Below are 18153 nucleotides of genomic sequence, written 5' to 3'. Positions count from 1 at the left end.
TGATCCCAGGGTCCTGGGATGGAGCACATTGGGCTCCCTGCTCTGTGGGAAGCCTGCTTCTCCCTCTCCTACTCCCCCTGCTTGTGTTCCCTCTCTCGCTTCGTCTCTGTCAAATAAATAAATAAAATCTTTTTAAAAATTTAAAAAATAAAATGATTAAGAAATCAACTTTTTAAAATTTTAAGGGCAGGTAATAAAGTACATTCTTAATACTAAAAACATGGCTTAAAAAGGTCTAGAGTAATACAGACATTTTAGTATTTATCCCACTTTATGAACTGAAATAGAGAGTTTTCAGAGCTTTTCAATCTTAGACTTTCCATTTCTACCATCCATCTATGAAACAATTAGGCTAATTATTCTTTCATATATAATAATGTGTTGGGCTATGTTCTGTGTATGTGTGGGGGTTTATGAGTGCTCTAATAAGAGCAAGTTTTGTTGTTTGAAATGTTATTAAGGCTTAGATTAGGTGCAAATGCAAACATGATAGTTGAGGTAATCATGTTTGGTTACCTTATACATGACAAAATGCATTTATCATAAATAAGTCTTAGGTTTATTCTTTGAAAATTTTAGAAATATGAAAATAACTCCATACATAATTTTAGGACAATATTGTTTTCTTCAAAATCTGAGCTAAATGAGGCTGAAAAGCTCTCACTTCCTTTTATAACAACAAAAATAATAGAACAAACCTGGGTCATTTCTACTTTCCAAAGTGAGAGAGCTTGAAGTGATATGGAAAAACTTCTAGAAACTGTAGTATATTGACCTATCTTTTTTTTTTTTAATTTTTATTGACCTATCTTAAGGCAGTCTCATACTTGATAGTCATCCAAATTTGTATCTGTGCCTAAAGTTCAGAACTTGAGGGTAACTGAAAACACCTGGGTATGAAATACATCCTGTTTTCCAAAATCCAAACAAAAATGTGGCCCTAATGACAGGCTATTCAAGGAGAAATTCAGAAGGGGATGGAACCCGAGAGATCAGCTTACTTAAACTTTCCATATAGAGATGAGAAATGGAAATCTAGAGGAGTAAACAAACAGATTGGGTAAGGTGACAGAATTATTGGTGCCAGGACCGAAAACTCAGGATTCCTGACTCCCAGAGTTCAGCTTTGCCTCCATTCACTAAATAGGTCATGTTTTGTTTTTTTCCCTTCATGCTTCCTTTCATAATGGTAAATTTTGAAAACAAAATGTCTAATATCAAAATAATACATTATTGTTATTATCATAGTATCATCATTTGTACAACTTTTGGGTACAGGGCACATTTCTATTCAATCAAGAAATGTACTTATTCACACTAATGACAAACTATAATGCTAGAGCAGGTTTGGGTAAATTATAATATTAATATAAATGTTTGTTCCTATTAATAATTCTGAAGTGACACATATAGACATTGGACATTATATAATTAAATTCCTTGGGTGGTAATAAAATGGATAAAAGATGACAGCTTGATGATATCTGAAAAGGGCCTTTCTTGAGACTTAAATATATGATTTTCAACCTTCTTTTATACTTAAACTTACATGAAACCATCTAAAAATGAGTGGAAAGGCAAACAATGCTGTTTTCAAATGTTAAGGAAAATGAAAGTTGCATTATTGGTTTGTAAAATGTAAAAAACTAAATTTTAACCAAGTGCATTTTACCAATAGGTAAATGATGTAATGCCATGAATAGTGAGAATTATTTTTATATATTTGATAGGAAAAACTTTAAGCTTTAGTGTAGTTGTTATTTCTCTAACATATAAAAATAGAAAACAGTAGAGGTAAATTTCATCCAGTGTTTGATGCTACTCTGAAGAACATTAAGCTTTTTAGTTAAAGGCAAACACTTTTCAAAGTTAACCTCATTAAGAGTATTTAGCAGATTTCGGAATCCAATTCAATTTTGGTGACTCTAGAGAAAATAGTAAGCAATGACATAATCTGATTATATGATTCCCCCTTTTTAAAATAACGAAATATGAACATACCATCTTCATCAGTTTGAATAATCGTCTCTTCACTCTCCTTCCTGCCTTCTGGATTGGTTAGGATCATCTTGAGGCTGACATTTGTATAAGGTGGCAGATGGTTCACAACATGCTGAGGAGCTTTGGGGTCCATGTCCAAACAGTCTGCCTTGCTCTCGTTGTGACCACGGAAGTAATGGTAGCAGATAGTGACATTAAAAGTGTGGCAACGAGTAATGTTATAACCCAAAGATTCCCAGTCCACAGCGATGCGTCTTGCCTGTATCTCAGCAATCTTTAACGTCTTTGGAGTTCGCATAGGTTCTGAAAAATAAATCAAAGATGCAGATGGCTGTCAACTTCACAATGAATAATCTAGGTAAAATCAAACACTGAGCATGACATAGCAGATGTACACCTAGGAAAACGCAGAAATCATCTTTTATTCTCATTTTATTTACTCATCATCTTATTTCTGAAGGTTTTGGTCAGGGGCTATGATTTACTAATGGGAAAAGAAATGGAAAATGTTAACAATTCACAGTACTCAGGAACATGGCGGAAAGACAAAACCCTGAAAATGCGGCCATAATGCTTTTATAGTTGTTGTTGTTACCGCCCAATTCCCCATCTCTCTTTTCTCTTGTCGTTGCTGAGCAAGTCAATTAGCTAATACATTATAATGGATAAGAGTCAACACGTTCTGCTCTATGATTTGTCATGTCACCAGTTATGGTGTATACTAATTAGTCTAATTGTAATACTAAACTACCATTTACCAAAAAGTGACACAGTTATTAATTAAGATTTATTATTTCAGTAATGATGTTGTTCATCAAAGCAGAAAAATATCTGAGAAAAATTATTTGCAAGAACACATGTGGATATTTGCATTGTCATCGATCCTTCTTGATCTCTTTCTGTCTTTTTCTAGGAAACACTCACGTCTGACAGTCCACTCACTGTCACCCAAACCAAACTGGGAGGTGAATTTCCATTCAACTGGAAAATGCTGGCAGAACTAAGCATTCTGAAGACTGGAGTCCATCCATCACCACTTCCCAAGTGTATTCTTTCCTCATGCAAGACTAACTTTAATCGTCTAACTTAATCAAAATAATTACTCTATGAAAGTCATGGCCATGGCAAAGTCTACACAGTAAACAAACCAAAACACAGCTAAGCTTTCATACTCTGATTGAACAAAGAGATTAAAATCAAGGCCTAGGTCAAAGCCATGTTGGAACCTCCCTTAACTCACTAAGAACAGTCAATGCCCTTGCTAACTGGGAGTCAGTCGACAAAAAAGAAGGAAAATAAATAATACAAAAAACCCAATTTGAGTGTTTTTATAAATTTTCATTTTTGAGACTAAAATCTCAGTTCTGTAAAAATCATCAGCATGGCACACAGATGGCAAGCCCAAACGGGGATTCTAGTTCAATGCATTATATGTGCCGTCTGAAATACACTCTGGTGCCCATTTAAAACCTCAAAACTACAAAAATACATACATATACATACAAATTAATCCATGGTAGAATCCAATGCTTGGGTTTTAAATGCTCTGTGCCAGCCTTCTGATTATTCACAGTATCCAATCCCCCTATTTTATCACTTTTGTTTTATGTGGTTTACATTAAGCATTATAAGTAGGTTGGAAGAAAGATGTGGCCTTCTAATCATTAAAAAAAACAAAACAAAACAAAACAAAAACCAAAAAAACCCTCTTTATATGTCTAGCTCTGTGCTCACATTTCCCCACCAGGCATGGGAGTGAGGTCATGACACAAACTTCAGTCTACAGTTTAGTGAAAACACATTCTTTGGCACCACTGACCACCAAGATGACGGGCAGTTATAGGTAGCATCATCTTAAATTCCCAGATAAACTAATTTTACTGCCTAACAGCAGCAACCTGATAGAATTTAGAGGTCAAGTTCAGGTTAGGCCATCCATTGTGACAAAAGTCTAGAATAAGAAAGTAAGATTGGGGCACCTGGGTGGCTCAGTGGGTTAAGCCTCTGTCTTCGGCTCAGGTCATGATCTCAGGGTCCTGGGATGGAGCCCCACATTGGGCTCTCTGCTCAGCAGGGAGCCTCTCTTGCTTCCCCCTCTCTCGCTGCCTGCCTTTCTGCCTACTTGTGATATTTCTCTCTCTTTCTCTCTCCCTCTCTCTCTCTGTCAAATAAATAAATAAATAAATAAATAAAAATCTTTAAAAAAGAAAAAAAAAAAGAAAGTAAGATTTCTCCCTAAAATACTTGGAGTATATGAATAAAAATTTCCCATAAAATGATGAGCACAAACACCAATAAATATTTACTTCTCTGTTTTAGTTTTAGTTTTTTTTTTTTAAATATCTAGTATTTAGGTACTTGAAAACACCGTATTTTAAATTTGAAATTTACCCCTTTTATAAATTTCTCTTTCCTTTTTTTAAATTTCTCTATTTCCAAATGATCACTCTCTTTCATCCATCTTTTCATTTTATCCTACTATTCAATTTACACTTACCTGCATTCTAACACAATTTTAAAAGCATAAGAAAAGCATAAAAAAAGTGAAGAAGATACAAATAAATGGAAAGATATTCTATGCTCATGAATTAGAAGAATCAATATTGTTAAAATGTCCATACTACCCAAGGCAATCTACAGATGAAATGCAACATCTACCAAATTTCAGGTGTGGATTCCTGGGTGACTCAGTTCGTTAAGCATCTGACTCTTGGTTTTGGCTTAGGTCATGATCTCAGGGTCATGAGATCAATTCCTTCATCTGCTGGAGATTCTTTCTCTCTTTCTCCCTCTGTCCCTCCCCACTTCTCTCTCTCACATACTCTCTCTATATAAATGAATCTTTTAAAAAAATATTCCAAGGCAGGGGCACCTGGGTGGCTCAATGGGTTGAGGCCTCTGCCTTCGGCTCAGGTCATGATCCCAGGGTCCTAGGATCGAGCCCCGCATCGAGTTCTCTGCTCAGCAGAGAGCCTGCTTTCCTCTGCCTGTTTCTCTGCCTACTTGTGATCTCTGTCAAATAAATAAATAAAAATCTTAAAAAAACAATTCCAAGTCATTTTTGAAAGAAATAGAACAAACAATCCTAATATTTGTGTGGAATCATTAAAGACCCTGAACAGTCAAAGCAATCTTCAGAATGAAGAACCAAGGCTAGAGGCATCACACTCCCTGATTTCAAATTACATTACAAAGCTACAGTTATTAAAACAGTATTATATTGACACAAAAACAGACACATAGATCAGTGGAACAGAGGGAATTATTTACAACAAAGGAGCCAAGATTATACAATGAGGGAGAGAACAGTCTCTTTAATAAAAGGTGTTGGGAAAGCTGGACAGCCACAAAAAAAGAATGAAACTAGACCACTATTTTCAACTATATACAAAAATTAACTCAAAATATATTAGACTTCAATGTAAGACCTGAAACCATAAAACTCCTAGAAGAAAACATAGGCAGTAAACGCCTTGATACAGGTCTTGGTGATGGTTTTTTGAATCTGACACAAAAGAAGTAAAAGCAAGATAAACAAGAAACAGAGAAAGATAAACAAAAAACAGAGAGTGGAACTGTATCATACTAAACAAAATACTTCTACATAGCAAAGGAAATCTTCAACAATACAAAAAGACAACCTACTCAATGTTAGGAAATATATATACCTCATATATCTGATAAGGGGCTAATAACCAAAATATATAAAGAACTCATACAACTTAATAGCAAAAAGCAAAACAAACAAACAAACCAAAACCCAAAAAAAAAAAAAAAAAAACTAATTAAAAAATGGGCAGCAGATCTGAATACACATTTGTCCAAAGATGACATATAGATTGCCAATGAATACATGAAAAGATGTTCAACATCATTAATCACTAGGGAAATGTACACAAAAACAAAAACAGAAACAAAACAAGCCCAAAACCAAGTGTTGGCAAAGATGTGGAGAAAAGACAGCCCTTGAGCACTATTGTTGGGAATGTAAACTGATGTGATCACTATAGAAAACGGAATGGAGGTTTCTCACAAAACTAAAAAATAGAATTACTCTATGATTCAGCATTTCTACTTTTGGGTATTTATACAAATAAAATAAAACACTAACTTGGAAGATATATGTAACCCTATATTTACTGCACATTATTTATAAAAGCAAGATATGGAAACAAAGTGTGCATGTGTCTGTACATTTAAAAACAGTGAAATATTATTCAGCCATAATAATAATGAAATCTTGCCATTTGTGGTAGCATGAATGGGCCTTAAGGGTATCATGCTAAGTGAAATGCCAGGCAGAAAAAGACAAATACCATATGATTTCTCTTATATGGGGAATCTAAAACAATAAAAAAAATAGAAAAGAAAGAAAAATGAATGAAGTTCATAGATGCAGAGAATAGACTGATGTTTGCTACAAGTAGGAGTATAGGAGAAGAAGGGATTATAAATTTATAAAAAAAAAAGTAAATTAAAAAAATGTAACTGTGTTAGAAATTATGACATTACTTCATTGAAGAAAGTGGGGGGAAATTACTTAAGTAAATTAGGAAATGAGTAGAGACAATGAGACAAGAAACCAACAAACAAACCAAAAACAGCTGATATTCCTAGTAATAATCTAAAGTTTACAGATGACTTTAGGGGGCAGTCATCATAGTGATACCATGGTTCTAAACAGCAAATGTAGAGGTCTGTTCAAAGAAAACGAAAACCTGTCAGAAAACCTGTCACGCCTGTCACAATGGCTAAAATCAAAATCACAAGAAACAACCCAGGTTGGTGTGAGGATGCAGAGAAAAAGGAAACATCTTGCGCTGTTGGTGGGAATGCAAACTGGTGCATCCACTGTGGAAAACAGTATGGAGGGTCCTCAAAAGATTAAAAATAGAACTACCCTACAATGCATCAATTGCACCACTAGGTATTTACCCAAAGATTACAAAAATACTAATTTGAAGTAATACATGCAACCTGATGTTTACAGCAGCACCTACAATAGCCAAATTATGGAAACAGCCCACACCCCATCAACTGCTGAGTGGATAAAGAAGATGTGATGTGTATATATATGTATATGTACGGAATTGATCATTATTAAGAAATAATGAAATCTGGGTAGTTCAGTGGATTAAGCATCTGCTTTTAGCTCAAGTCTTGATCCCAGGATCCTGGGACTGAGTCCCACATCGGGCTCCCTGCTCAGTGGGAAGTCTGCTCCCCCTGTTTTGTGGGATCTCTCTCTCTCTTTGACAAATAAATAAATAAAATATATTTTTAAAATACACTGGAGTTAATGTTAAAAAGGGAAATAATAAAATCTTGCCATTTGCAGTCAAATGCTCTACCCCTGAGCTATACCCCCAAATCTTGCCATTTGCAACAAGAGGGATAGAGGTAGGGAGTTTAATGCTAAGCAAAATAAGTCAGAAAAAGACAAATATCATATGATCTCACTCATATGGGAAATTTAAGAAACAAATGAGCAAAAGGAAAAATAAAAGAAAGAGACACAAACCAGGAAACAGACTCTTAACCACAGAGAACAAATTGATGATTACCAGAAGAAAGGTGGGTCAGGGGATGGGGGAAATAGAGGATAGGGATTAAAGAGTACACTTATCATGATTAAAAAAAAGAAAAAACTAGAAAAAATAATAAATTAAAAAATAAAGTAGACATGTGAACATGAAAAAAGTAGAAATGAAAAGTAGTAAGGAAAAAGGAAACTATTTAACACTTTCTGGACTGAGAGCCTTAAGAAGTAAATCTTAAATCTTCTTGTTATATTACTGACTATACATTTCAACATTTTCTCCTAAGCTAACCATAAAATAATCAGAGAATTAATTTTCCTATTTATAGATCTAAATAAATTATAGAAATAAGAAGAAATGTTCTTCTATCTTTTTATATCAAATTTCCTTTTGCATTCTGGCTTCCTCTATAAAACCCCTTTATAGAGCACTGAAAACAGGGAATGTATGTGCTATTTAATTCTGCTGTAGTTGAATTGCTATTGGAACTGCTTGAAGGAGTTCTGAATAGCCCTAGAGCTAAGGCAAAGTATGCACAAACTTGACATTTCTTTAGGTCTGGAAGAATAAGTCCAGATGCAAATGTATCCACATGGAGGGACTCAATGTCAAAAGCAGAAGCTACTTGGTAAGAGAAAAAAAAGCAAAAATGAACTATTAGGACTTCATCAAGATAAAATGCTTCTGCACAGCAAAGAAAATAATCGACAAACTAAAACGCAGTGTATCGAATAGTAGAAGATAGTTTCAAATGACATATCTGATAAAGGGTCAGTATCCATAATCTACAAAGAACTCATCAAACTCTATACCAAAAAAACCCCAAATAATCAAGTTAAGAAATGCCAGAAGACATGAATAGATATTTTTCCAAAGAAGAATGTCCAAGTGGCTAACAGACACATGAAAAGAGGTTCAACATCACTCGGCATCAGGGAAACATGAATCAAAACCACAATGAGACACCATCTCACACTAGTCAGAATGGCTAAAATTAACAAGTCAGGAAACAATAGATGTTGGCAAGGATGTGGAGAAGGAGAACCCTCTTGCACTGTTGGTGGGAATGCAAACTGGTGCACTCTGGAAAACAGTGTGGAGGTTCTTCAAAAAGTTAAAACTAGAACTACCTTTTGATCCAGTAATTGCACTATTAGGTATTTACCCAAAGGATACAAAAATAGAGATTTGAAGGGAAGCCTGTACCCCAATATTTATAGCAGCATTATAAACGATAGCCAAATTATGGAAAGAGCCCAAATGTCCATTGACTGATGAGTGGATAAAGATGTGTGTGTGGGTGTGTGTGTGTATGTATACACGTTTATATGGATCTACAATGGAATATTACTTGGCCATAAAAAATAATGAAATCTTAGCATATCATGCCAAGCAAAGTAAGTCAGTCAGAGAAAGACAAATTCTATATGATTCTACTCATATGTGGAATTTAAGATACAAAAAAAGATGAACAAATAGGAAGGGGGAGGGAAGAGACGGAAACAAACCAAAAGAGACTCTTAAAGACAGACAATAAACTGAGGGTTGATGGGGGGAAAGGGTTACATGGGTGATAGGTATTAAATAAGGTACTTGTTATGATGAGCACTGGGTGTTGTATGTTAGTGATGAACCACTAAATTCTACTCCTGAAATCAGTATTACACTATATACTAACTAGAATTTAAATTAAAAGTTGAAGAAAGAAAAAAAAAACTAGCAGAAGCAACTCACTACACTTTACTTTCTTAATCTCATATTCAATAAATAAATACATAGATAGATAAATGCTCACAGCTTATACACTGGAGAAAAAACAGCTCTACATCCTCAATTCTTTGAGGATATTTAATATTTATATGAATTGGCACAAATTCTATCTATTATGTAGTACGTAAAAAAATACCAAGGGTTCAAATCTAACAGTCAGCATTTTGTTTTGGTGTATTAAGTGCTGCTCACTTTGACCCTCATATAAGTCAAATTTTTAAAATTCTCATTTAAAATTAGGGGAGGGTAGCTTTATAAACCTATACATTTGTGAATAAACCACTACCATAATTTCAGTAGTATTTTATTAATTGGTATACAAAAACTAAAAGAGTTGTGGAAAGAAATAGTTTTCCAAGAGGCAGAGATTCACTCTACTAGGTCAATATAGTGTTTTTAAATCTGTATTTTTTTCACAGTTGCTTAATAAGTGCTGCAAACTGCACTGTTATTACTAAAATAGTGACTTTAAACATAATTTTACTTTGACCTAGTGTAATATTCAGAAACACACATTAAACAAAGTAAACACACACAGAGAACACAAAACAATTATTTTGAGCTCTATGGCATCTGTAATAACTCAGAGGACATCTCTGTCTAATTACATTTTCTCATAATTGGCATGTGCCTTTTATTCCCCAGTTTTTATTGAGATGGGACTTTTTCAGCTACACACACACATATTTGTGCATGTACATTTATATACATATACTGTACATACGATGGGCATTCTGCTATACCATTCCTCCTATTTCTACTAGGTCTGAAGGGGGGTGCTGACTACATACAGATGAATTTTTATATTAGAGTATAAATAACAGAGACTCAAGACTGTTCTACAACTATGACATTAATTCAGAGAAAATTCTACAAAGAATTCAACAATAAAATTATCTTAAGTCTTCACCATGATCCATTAGTCTTGTGCCTTAGCAATAACTTCTTTTTATTTCTGAGATATGAATACATGAAATTTTTCATTTTCTAAATTGAAATAAATAGTCATAGAATAACCTGAGGTAGAAGGATATATCTGAAAACTCACCATATTATATATAAGCTGGGTACAAGTGCTGTTTTGAGGACTAAATTATTGAAAGAAATGGCCTAGCACGGTGAATGGCACATAGGGGCATCACAGGAAATACCACCTATAACAACAACATAAGTAACCACAATGATGAAAAAACAATGGAGTTCGCATTCATTATTGCCGTCAAGCATTCTGAAATTTATCAAATGTTCTTTCTTCCCAAGTTTTTACTTTCCATTTTTAAATCTGTATTAGGTATTCCCATACACGTGATTTTATAAAACAGTTCTCTTTCCTTCTCTCTCTTTTACATTTCTAGTAAAAGAAATTCGGGACAGAAACAAGAAATTGAAGAAAGTTGTGGAGCAAAATTTTGGCAGAAACTTGGGAAGAAATATAGTAATGGAGTAACCTTCATGCAGCAAAGGATATTAAAATATTTTGAATAAGTCATTTACCTGTTATGAAATAAAAACAGATTGCCTCTTACATAAAGTTGATGATATTAGGTACTGTGGAGCATGTTAAAGTGAAAGAAACAGTAATGGGCCTCAAGGAGCTCACCGTGTATTTAGCAAAGATGTTAGCTAAGAAAAAAAGATAAAGAATTAAAACAGTATGATATAAATGGTATATGAATAGAATAAAATACTACAGGAATTCAAAAGGGAGAAAGAACTTCCTTCTGTCAAATGGAGGAGACATCTGGCAGCATTAGATTTCTATGGATAAGACAAGATGATCCATAGACATAGTTTGGGTAAATAATACAAAAGGAAAGGGAAACAAAATGCAAATCCTGTTTGGTTGCTGAACAAGTTATCTAGTAGGTGACTATGTAGGAAAAACTGATTGGGAAAAGATGGGGAATATGTTGGATGGCATGGTAAGAGATTACACTTGATCGAAAAGGTTATGGAGATGGGGTGCCTGGGTGGCTCAGTGGGTTAAAGCCTCTGCCTTCAGCTTGGATCATGATCCCAAGGTACTGGGATCCAGCCCTGCATGGGGCTCCCTGCTGGGCGGGGAGCCTGCTTCCCCCCCACCCCTCCGCCGCCTATCTGCCTACTTGTGATCTGTCAAATATATAAATAAAGTCTTTAAAAGGAAATAAAATAAAAGGCTACGGAGAGTCACTGAGTGGCAGAAAATTGATATAATGAATTAATTTCTTCAGAAAACTTAATTTGGAGGTCATATCAAGTGCAGGACTGGTAGAGAAATCCAAAGATTGCAGTGTGTTAGGGGAGACTAAAGGGCTAAGAAGTAGTGTGACTTCAGCAGGGATAGAGGTAACTTTGGGTTGGAAATTGGTGAGCCATGAACAGTTCAAAGTTAAGTTGGTAAAAAAAAAAAGAAAAACAAAAAGAAGTCAAACTCTCTAGATCATTCTACTTTTTGAAATCTGTGTTCAGTATATACACTAATCCAACTCTTTACCCTAAGTCATCAGTCAGGGCGTGAGCAGACTGGGTGAAATCTGTGACATAAGGACTGAGGACACCAGCAGTGGAATTAAAAGGTTGGTTGGTGGGCGCCTGGGTGGCTCAGTGGGTTAAAGCCTCTGCCTTCAGCTCAGGTCATGATCCCAGGGTTCTGGGATAGAGTCCCATATCGGGCTCTCCGCTCAGCGGGGAGCCTGCTTCCTCCTCTCTCTCTCTGCCTGCCTCTCTGCCTACTTGTGATCTCTGTCTGTCAAATAAATAAATAAAATCTTAAAAAAAAAAAAAAAAGGTTGGTTGGTTTGTTTATGAGAGAATGCATGAACATGTGGGGGGAGGGGCAGAGAGGGAGGGAGAAAGAGAGGGTATCTTAAGCCGGCTCCATGCCCAGCACAGAGCCCAACACAGGCTCGATCTCACGACCTTACAATCATGACCTGAGCCAAAAAAAATCAAGAGTCAGAAGCTTAATTGACTGAGCCACCTAGGTGCCCCTGGAATTAAAAGGGTTATAAGGTAAGGCCATTTGTGATATACTTGGAAAACAGGGTTGGGGGAGTTTACATTAAGAAGCAGGTAAAGAAATTGGAACTTCAAGCAAAATCTACTCCTTTCCCATTCTATTCTTTAGCTGATGAATCTCAACTCCTTTTATTAACTGCCCTGTGGACAAATATGCAACCACATTGGCATCGAGTCCTCTTCCATTCATTCATTTCCAATAAATCCTAGGAAGATATGAGAAATGTCAGTTTTATTAGATTTTCTTTGTTTTCCCTGCCAAATGTTCATCAGCCAATTTTACTAACTTTTCCCATTCCTTTTTCCCTCATATTGCTCACCTACTTCTTAGTTGTTACAGTGAAAGTGGCCACATAAAATCAAGACAGGGCAGAAAATTCACATATCAAATCTATAGCCAGGATTATACAATTAGCAAGTAAACAAAAAAGTTCACATATCATTGCCCTTACTTAAATTCTAAACAGATCAAGCCTGGGCTTTATGTCTGTAACAATTTTTGTGTCAAATATTTAACCCAACTTGATAGGATAATATGAAGAATTCCTTAATAATTCTCTAAAGGTTAAGAAAAATAAAGGCAATGAACAGAAAGAACATGTTGACTTTGAGTCACCTCTCAACAGCAAGATGATTTAATAAGTGGTTCTAGATAATAGATAAAAGGGAATTCAATTTTTTTTTGGTACTTGCTAAACAACACGTGACATGACAGGTCAATATCCATGTCCTTTTGTAGTGATAATCTCTAGTTATTCTGAAAGAGTTGTGAAAACAGAAGCTTTAGCAGCTACAAGAGAATCAAGAGCAAAGATCATCTTTCCCTAGAATCAGTTTTTAATGATAAAACTTATTATCCAGCTGTCAGTCAGAGAAAAATAGAAGATGTCCCAAAGCTCATGCCAAGGGGAAAAAAAAAAAAAGATCTTGTCAAAGATGTACACAAACTAAGAACATTAAAGCGTAACAGGGAGCTTCCGTGCTCCTGGCTGCCTTTCCATCAGAAATCCTCGAAGCTGACTGCAAAGCACAATTTTCATTCCATTTATCAACACACAAAAAAAGTGAATTTCCTGACTGCCAGGGAAAATATTTGTTAGTGTAAAGTAAAAAAAATAATTGAGATGAAATTTCTGAACAAAGGTGAACGAAAAGAAAATAAAAAGGAAGAAAACACTGGCATACCTTGGGGGAGGAAAAACTTAAGGACTTTGGAAGAGACTGTCTTTACTTTTCCCTACTGATGCTTTATATTTTTATTCTTTACCTTGTGCTAAGGATTGAGGATAATCAAGGTTTTGCATTGCACATCTTTTCAATCTCACAGCATCATTAGTCTTGCCAAAAAGATTTCATCTCTGCTCCCATGGGTCAAATCGAGTTAATGATAAGTTGGCGAGATGACTTGATTAGTACGGTAACAGGAGGGAGCCTCAGGTCCAGGAATAATCACAAACCAACTGTCAGCTCTTCTGGCTTTCTGGCTGTGTTGTTAAAATGACAAGCTTAGACTCAGGGGAAATAGAATGACAGGGTGTATGGCTCACTCAGCCCTCCTGCAGAGTCACAGAAATATTTACCCAGCACCATTAGAATAGTACTAAGCACATCATCAAATTAAACCAAAACATGTCATTTTCACTGCTTTCGAGAGTCTGACTGAAGTTTATTAGATAATTCTAATAGCCTTAACATTTGCATGTTCTCTAAAATAATATTAAGGAAAGCATCTGATTTTTAGAGAATAGGAATACCAAACTGACTAAGAAAAAAGACAAAGATAATTCTTTTTCCAATAGATAAATCTTATGGAATGTCTTATCATGAACCCTTGTTCCAGAACAGGAGCAGTTGAAAATTTGGGGATTCTTTAATGCTTTTTTTCTCTTAAATGTTTATGTGATAATATTAGACTGTATTGGAAGAAATGAAATTACCATCAACGAATCCACTTCATTTCATCTCTGATATTGGATATTCTACTTATGTGTTATAAACTAAATAAAATTAAAAAAAAAAAAAGTCTCAATAGATACCTGCCTATACTTGAGTAAAGCACAAAGTAGAAAAAAGAAAAGGCATTTTCTTAATTTATGGAAGAAAAAAAGAAAAATCAACTCCTACTTTAAAAACAACTTTATCTTTCACAAAAATATTTAGCAATAGCATTAATCAAACACAAGAGGTAGAGTGATTTTTATATAACCCTAAAAAAACACAATATGGAAATATAATATGTAGTGTAAAAAATAAAATGGCTTTAGAGAGTTGTATATAGTGATGGCAAAACTCTGAAGATGATTTTCAATGCCCTTTTTTATACCTAAAAGGAGATAAACGACATAGTCCTTAGGTTGTCCGAAAACATGAGGTAAGTATTTTGTATACCAAGCCTGCTGGCTGGCCCATGGTATGTGCTTGGAAATTTTATTTTCTGAACAGTAAAGCAAATCATTTTAATATATTTTTAATGTTAAAAACCTAAGGAACTCAATTCTGTGTAGTAGTTACAATGCAGGTTCCAATTCTTAACTTCTTGTAGTCACACTATTTGCCCATGTGACTTTGCTGCCACTGAGGAAGTGGGGTCTCTCTCTCTCCACCCTTTGGTTTGGGGCTTGCCTTACGACTCGCTTTGGGCACAGAACGAGGCGAATGTGATGGCAGGGGGGTTCTCAGCCTGTATCTCAAAAAGTCCTGTGAGCTCCTGTTGGTTCTTAACCTCCACCATCACTTTTAGAATAAGAGATACAGGTAGAGCAGAGAGCCTCATTGCCCTAGCTGTAGTCCAGAGGCTGGTCTAGATCAGCCAACAGCCATTTAACCAGCAGATCAGCAAGACAGCTGTCAGCAGCCGTCAGAAGCTCCCAGCCTTCCATGCCAGTGTGTAAGCAGCACAGGCTTGCTCTGTGCCACTGATGAGACTCTGTGGTTAGCTGAGGTTCAGCATTTGGCTGTAATTTCTATTCCTTTTCTTTCCACTTGGTAAATCACCTTAATACTTGTGTGAAGATTACGTCCATGATCTCTCCACTGAACAGTACTTTACAAATTTTATTGCTCCACAATGGGTTGTGCTGAGCCACTACAAGCTTATTTAGTATTCCTTTTGTAAGTGCTTGCCATATTCAGATAGTACGGTATATAATATAGGTTTCAAAAATTACTTTAAATGAATTTGTTTTTGTCTTCATTTGCTGTATGCACTTTGAGGATAGGTTCATTTGTTCACTATGCTCCCACAGATACTCATATATAGAATGTTGGACCAATAATTCTGAGTGAGACACACCAGTACTTTATTCTAAGCCATTATAACTGAGCCAGTCAACTTCTGGTTCCCTACTCCATCATCATGATGTAAAATTTATTAAAATTGCTTAGTTTTTCATATCTATATGACTTTGTAGGTACATATAAATGTGAATCTGTAATATATTTTAATTTTTGTTCTTCTGAATGGATAGGTCTGACAGGAAAAAAAAAATGCATTGACATGTATATTTTTATCCCAACATTTCTGACACTGCTCCGATGCAGAAATAGTACGTTTTCCTCAATTACATAATTCCATTGTAAACATCTTACATCTGTCCTTGAATGTGTCATTCAATTCAAACTAGAAACCTTACTATGAAGAATATTAGTTAGTGAAGTGTTAAGAGGGTCCATTTTAACAACAATGACATTATAATGATTTGCCAAGTATGTATGGACCATTTTGCTCTTTACAAAGACCATGATTTTTACTGTGTCAACTTGGGTCCTTCTTTCATTCCTTCTGCAAACATAGTCAATAGACTAATTTGCTTTTGATCCCAATTCTGAAGAAGAGAAAACTTCTAAATTATATGTAAAAAGCGACAGTACACAAATTTCCAAAGTGATAATGGCTATTGACACACTTTAACACATCATTTGATTTTAAAATTCAAGTGTCTGGTTAACATGCTTGCTTCAGGGGAATAGAAAGACAGATAAGGACTGCAGGGGTGATGATTATTTGTCCATTTCCTTTTCTGAAGCCACCATTTATCCCATGCTTTCATGCATGATTAACAGCTTGCAGATCCTTCACTTGTAATCAATAGTTGTGAAGTTTTATATTAGGTGCAGAGATTAGACAGCCTTGATTATAAATTTTATCGATTTGTACAGCTTAGCTGCAGAAATCCCTGTACATTTTTCAGAGATTAAATTAAAAGGAGATATATGGCCTACACACACTAGAAATGCCAGTGCGATTATAAGGTGTGACCTCTTTATACTCATTCCTCTAGATGAATAAAACCTACCTAGTGCACTAAAACATGAATCAGCATGTCAACGAGCATCAAGCTGAGATAGTAAACACAGTGAAAATGTGACAAAAAGAATTACAAAACTGCAAAGAAACCTGCCTAACACTATAATTAATATAGGAGACTTGCAAGAATTAATTGCTTCAGCTCATTTGTAAATTAGAAAATTGACAGAGATAAGAAAAATGAATTCCTTAACTTCTACCTGGAAAATCTGAGACTGTATTAAAACCGAAGATTTATGATCTCTTAAGATAAAGGAACCAGGGCAATTTTTTTTTTAATTACTAGAAAAACAAATATGGTCATTTTAAAGTTTGTGAATAATCTAACAACTGTAAAATTCATAACCAGGTCAGCTTTATGAATATTTCCACCTTTAAAACTTTTAAAGCACTGTTTATTTTATGTCCATTATTTTAAAGTCTGAAAATGTCCAGGAAAAAACTAATAAACATCTTTACACTCCACAAATACGGGGGGGGGGAGCTAATATTTTCCAACTTCAAAAGCTAATTTTACTTTTTTAATGTTCTATTATAGATTTTCTATTATGTCCTATTATAGCCTTCTTCTCTTGTGAAATATCTTTTATTATACTAATTGATTTTGTCCCCGGATCTGCATTAAGTCCCATATATGATGACATAGAAGGCAGGAATATGTTATAGGTGATTCATCTTGACATGCATTCTGAAGCACTCATTTCCTTACCTTTGGAAACTTATTCAACAATTAGGCTTAGAGCTTGGACTGAGCCTTGAGCCAGTCTATAGGGTTAGACAAATATTCTAGTGTGTTTTATATTGGCCTTAAAAAAAAATGAAATCCCCTTAAATCGTCTAAGTAAAAAAGCACCCTATTTATCATTAAATACTTTATGCAAAATATTCGATGAAGAGGTTTTCTGTTAAAAGTTACTAACATTTTCAAATGATTTCACAGAACAACACAAAATGGTGACAACATATGGAAATGAAGACCAAGAACATTGCTTTCCTTTGTTCCTAATAACTAGTACTAGTAAGGCTACATTTTAAAGTATTATGTAGAAGCTCCTAATTTCTAGATAGTCACAGAAGAAACAGTAAAAGTACAAAAGCACTAAGAAATTATTTTGTTTGTTCTTAGTAGCCTTGAAAACTTTGGTTCCTCTACAAAAATCTTAACAATATTATTGACTCTTCTGATCCTCACTTAGCCCCTAATCAGTAACCCGATCTATTTATTGCACCATTTCATAAGATCTATGGCATTTCTCTGTCCCTCTCTTTAATCCAGGGCCTAATCCTCTCTCACCTAAACTACTGGAAATTCTTGCTACTCCCAACACTCCCCAGTGCTTTCTTCACCCAGACCTTCCAAAACGCAGTTCTGATTACATAACTTGGTTATTCAAAACACTGTGGAAAATTTCCTAGGTTAAACAAATAAGTTAAACAAACAAACAATACCTCCTAGAAACCAAGGATCTCCAAATACAATTTTATCTCATATACTTCTCCCAATGCCCTATACTCCAGCCAGTCTACTCAACTGAT

At 35.0% G+C, this 18153-nt stretch overlaps 1 protein-coding gene across 5 annotated transcripts in view; it reads right to left on the bottom strand.

Annotated features, from left to right (window-relative positions):
* Positions 1-18153, bottom strand: part of PTPRK (protein tyrosine phosphatase receptor type K) — a 565921-nt gene that overhangs the window by 116707 nt on the left and 431061 nt on the right. For all 5 annotated transcript variants that reach the window (XM_059177599.1, XM_059177596.1, XM_059177595.1 and 2 more), the window contains exon 8: positions 2002-2304. In XM_059177599.1, the coding sequence (XP_059033582.1) occupies positions 2002-2304 (303 nt within the window). The remainder of the gene's footprint in view (positions 1-2001; positions 2305-18153) is intronic.

Source organism: Mustela lutreola, chromosome 6 (assembly GCF_030435805.1).
Source record: "Mustela lutreola isolate mMusLut2 chromosome 6, mMusLut2.pri, whole genome shotgun sequence".
NCBI classification, from domain to species: Eukaryota; Metazoa; Chordata; class Mammalia; order Carnivora; family Mustelidae; genus Mustela; species Mustela lutreola.
The sequence above is the reverse complement of the archived record's forward strand: the minus strand, read 5'-3'. Positions and strand labels throughout refer to the sequence as shown.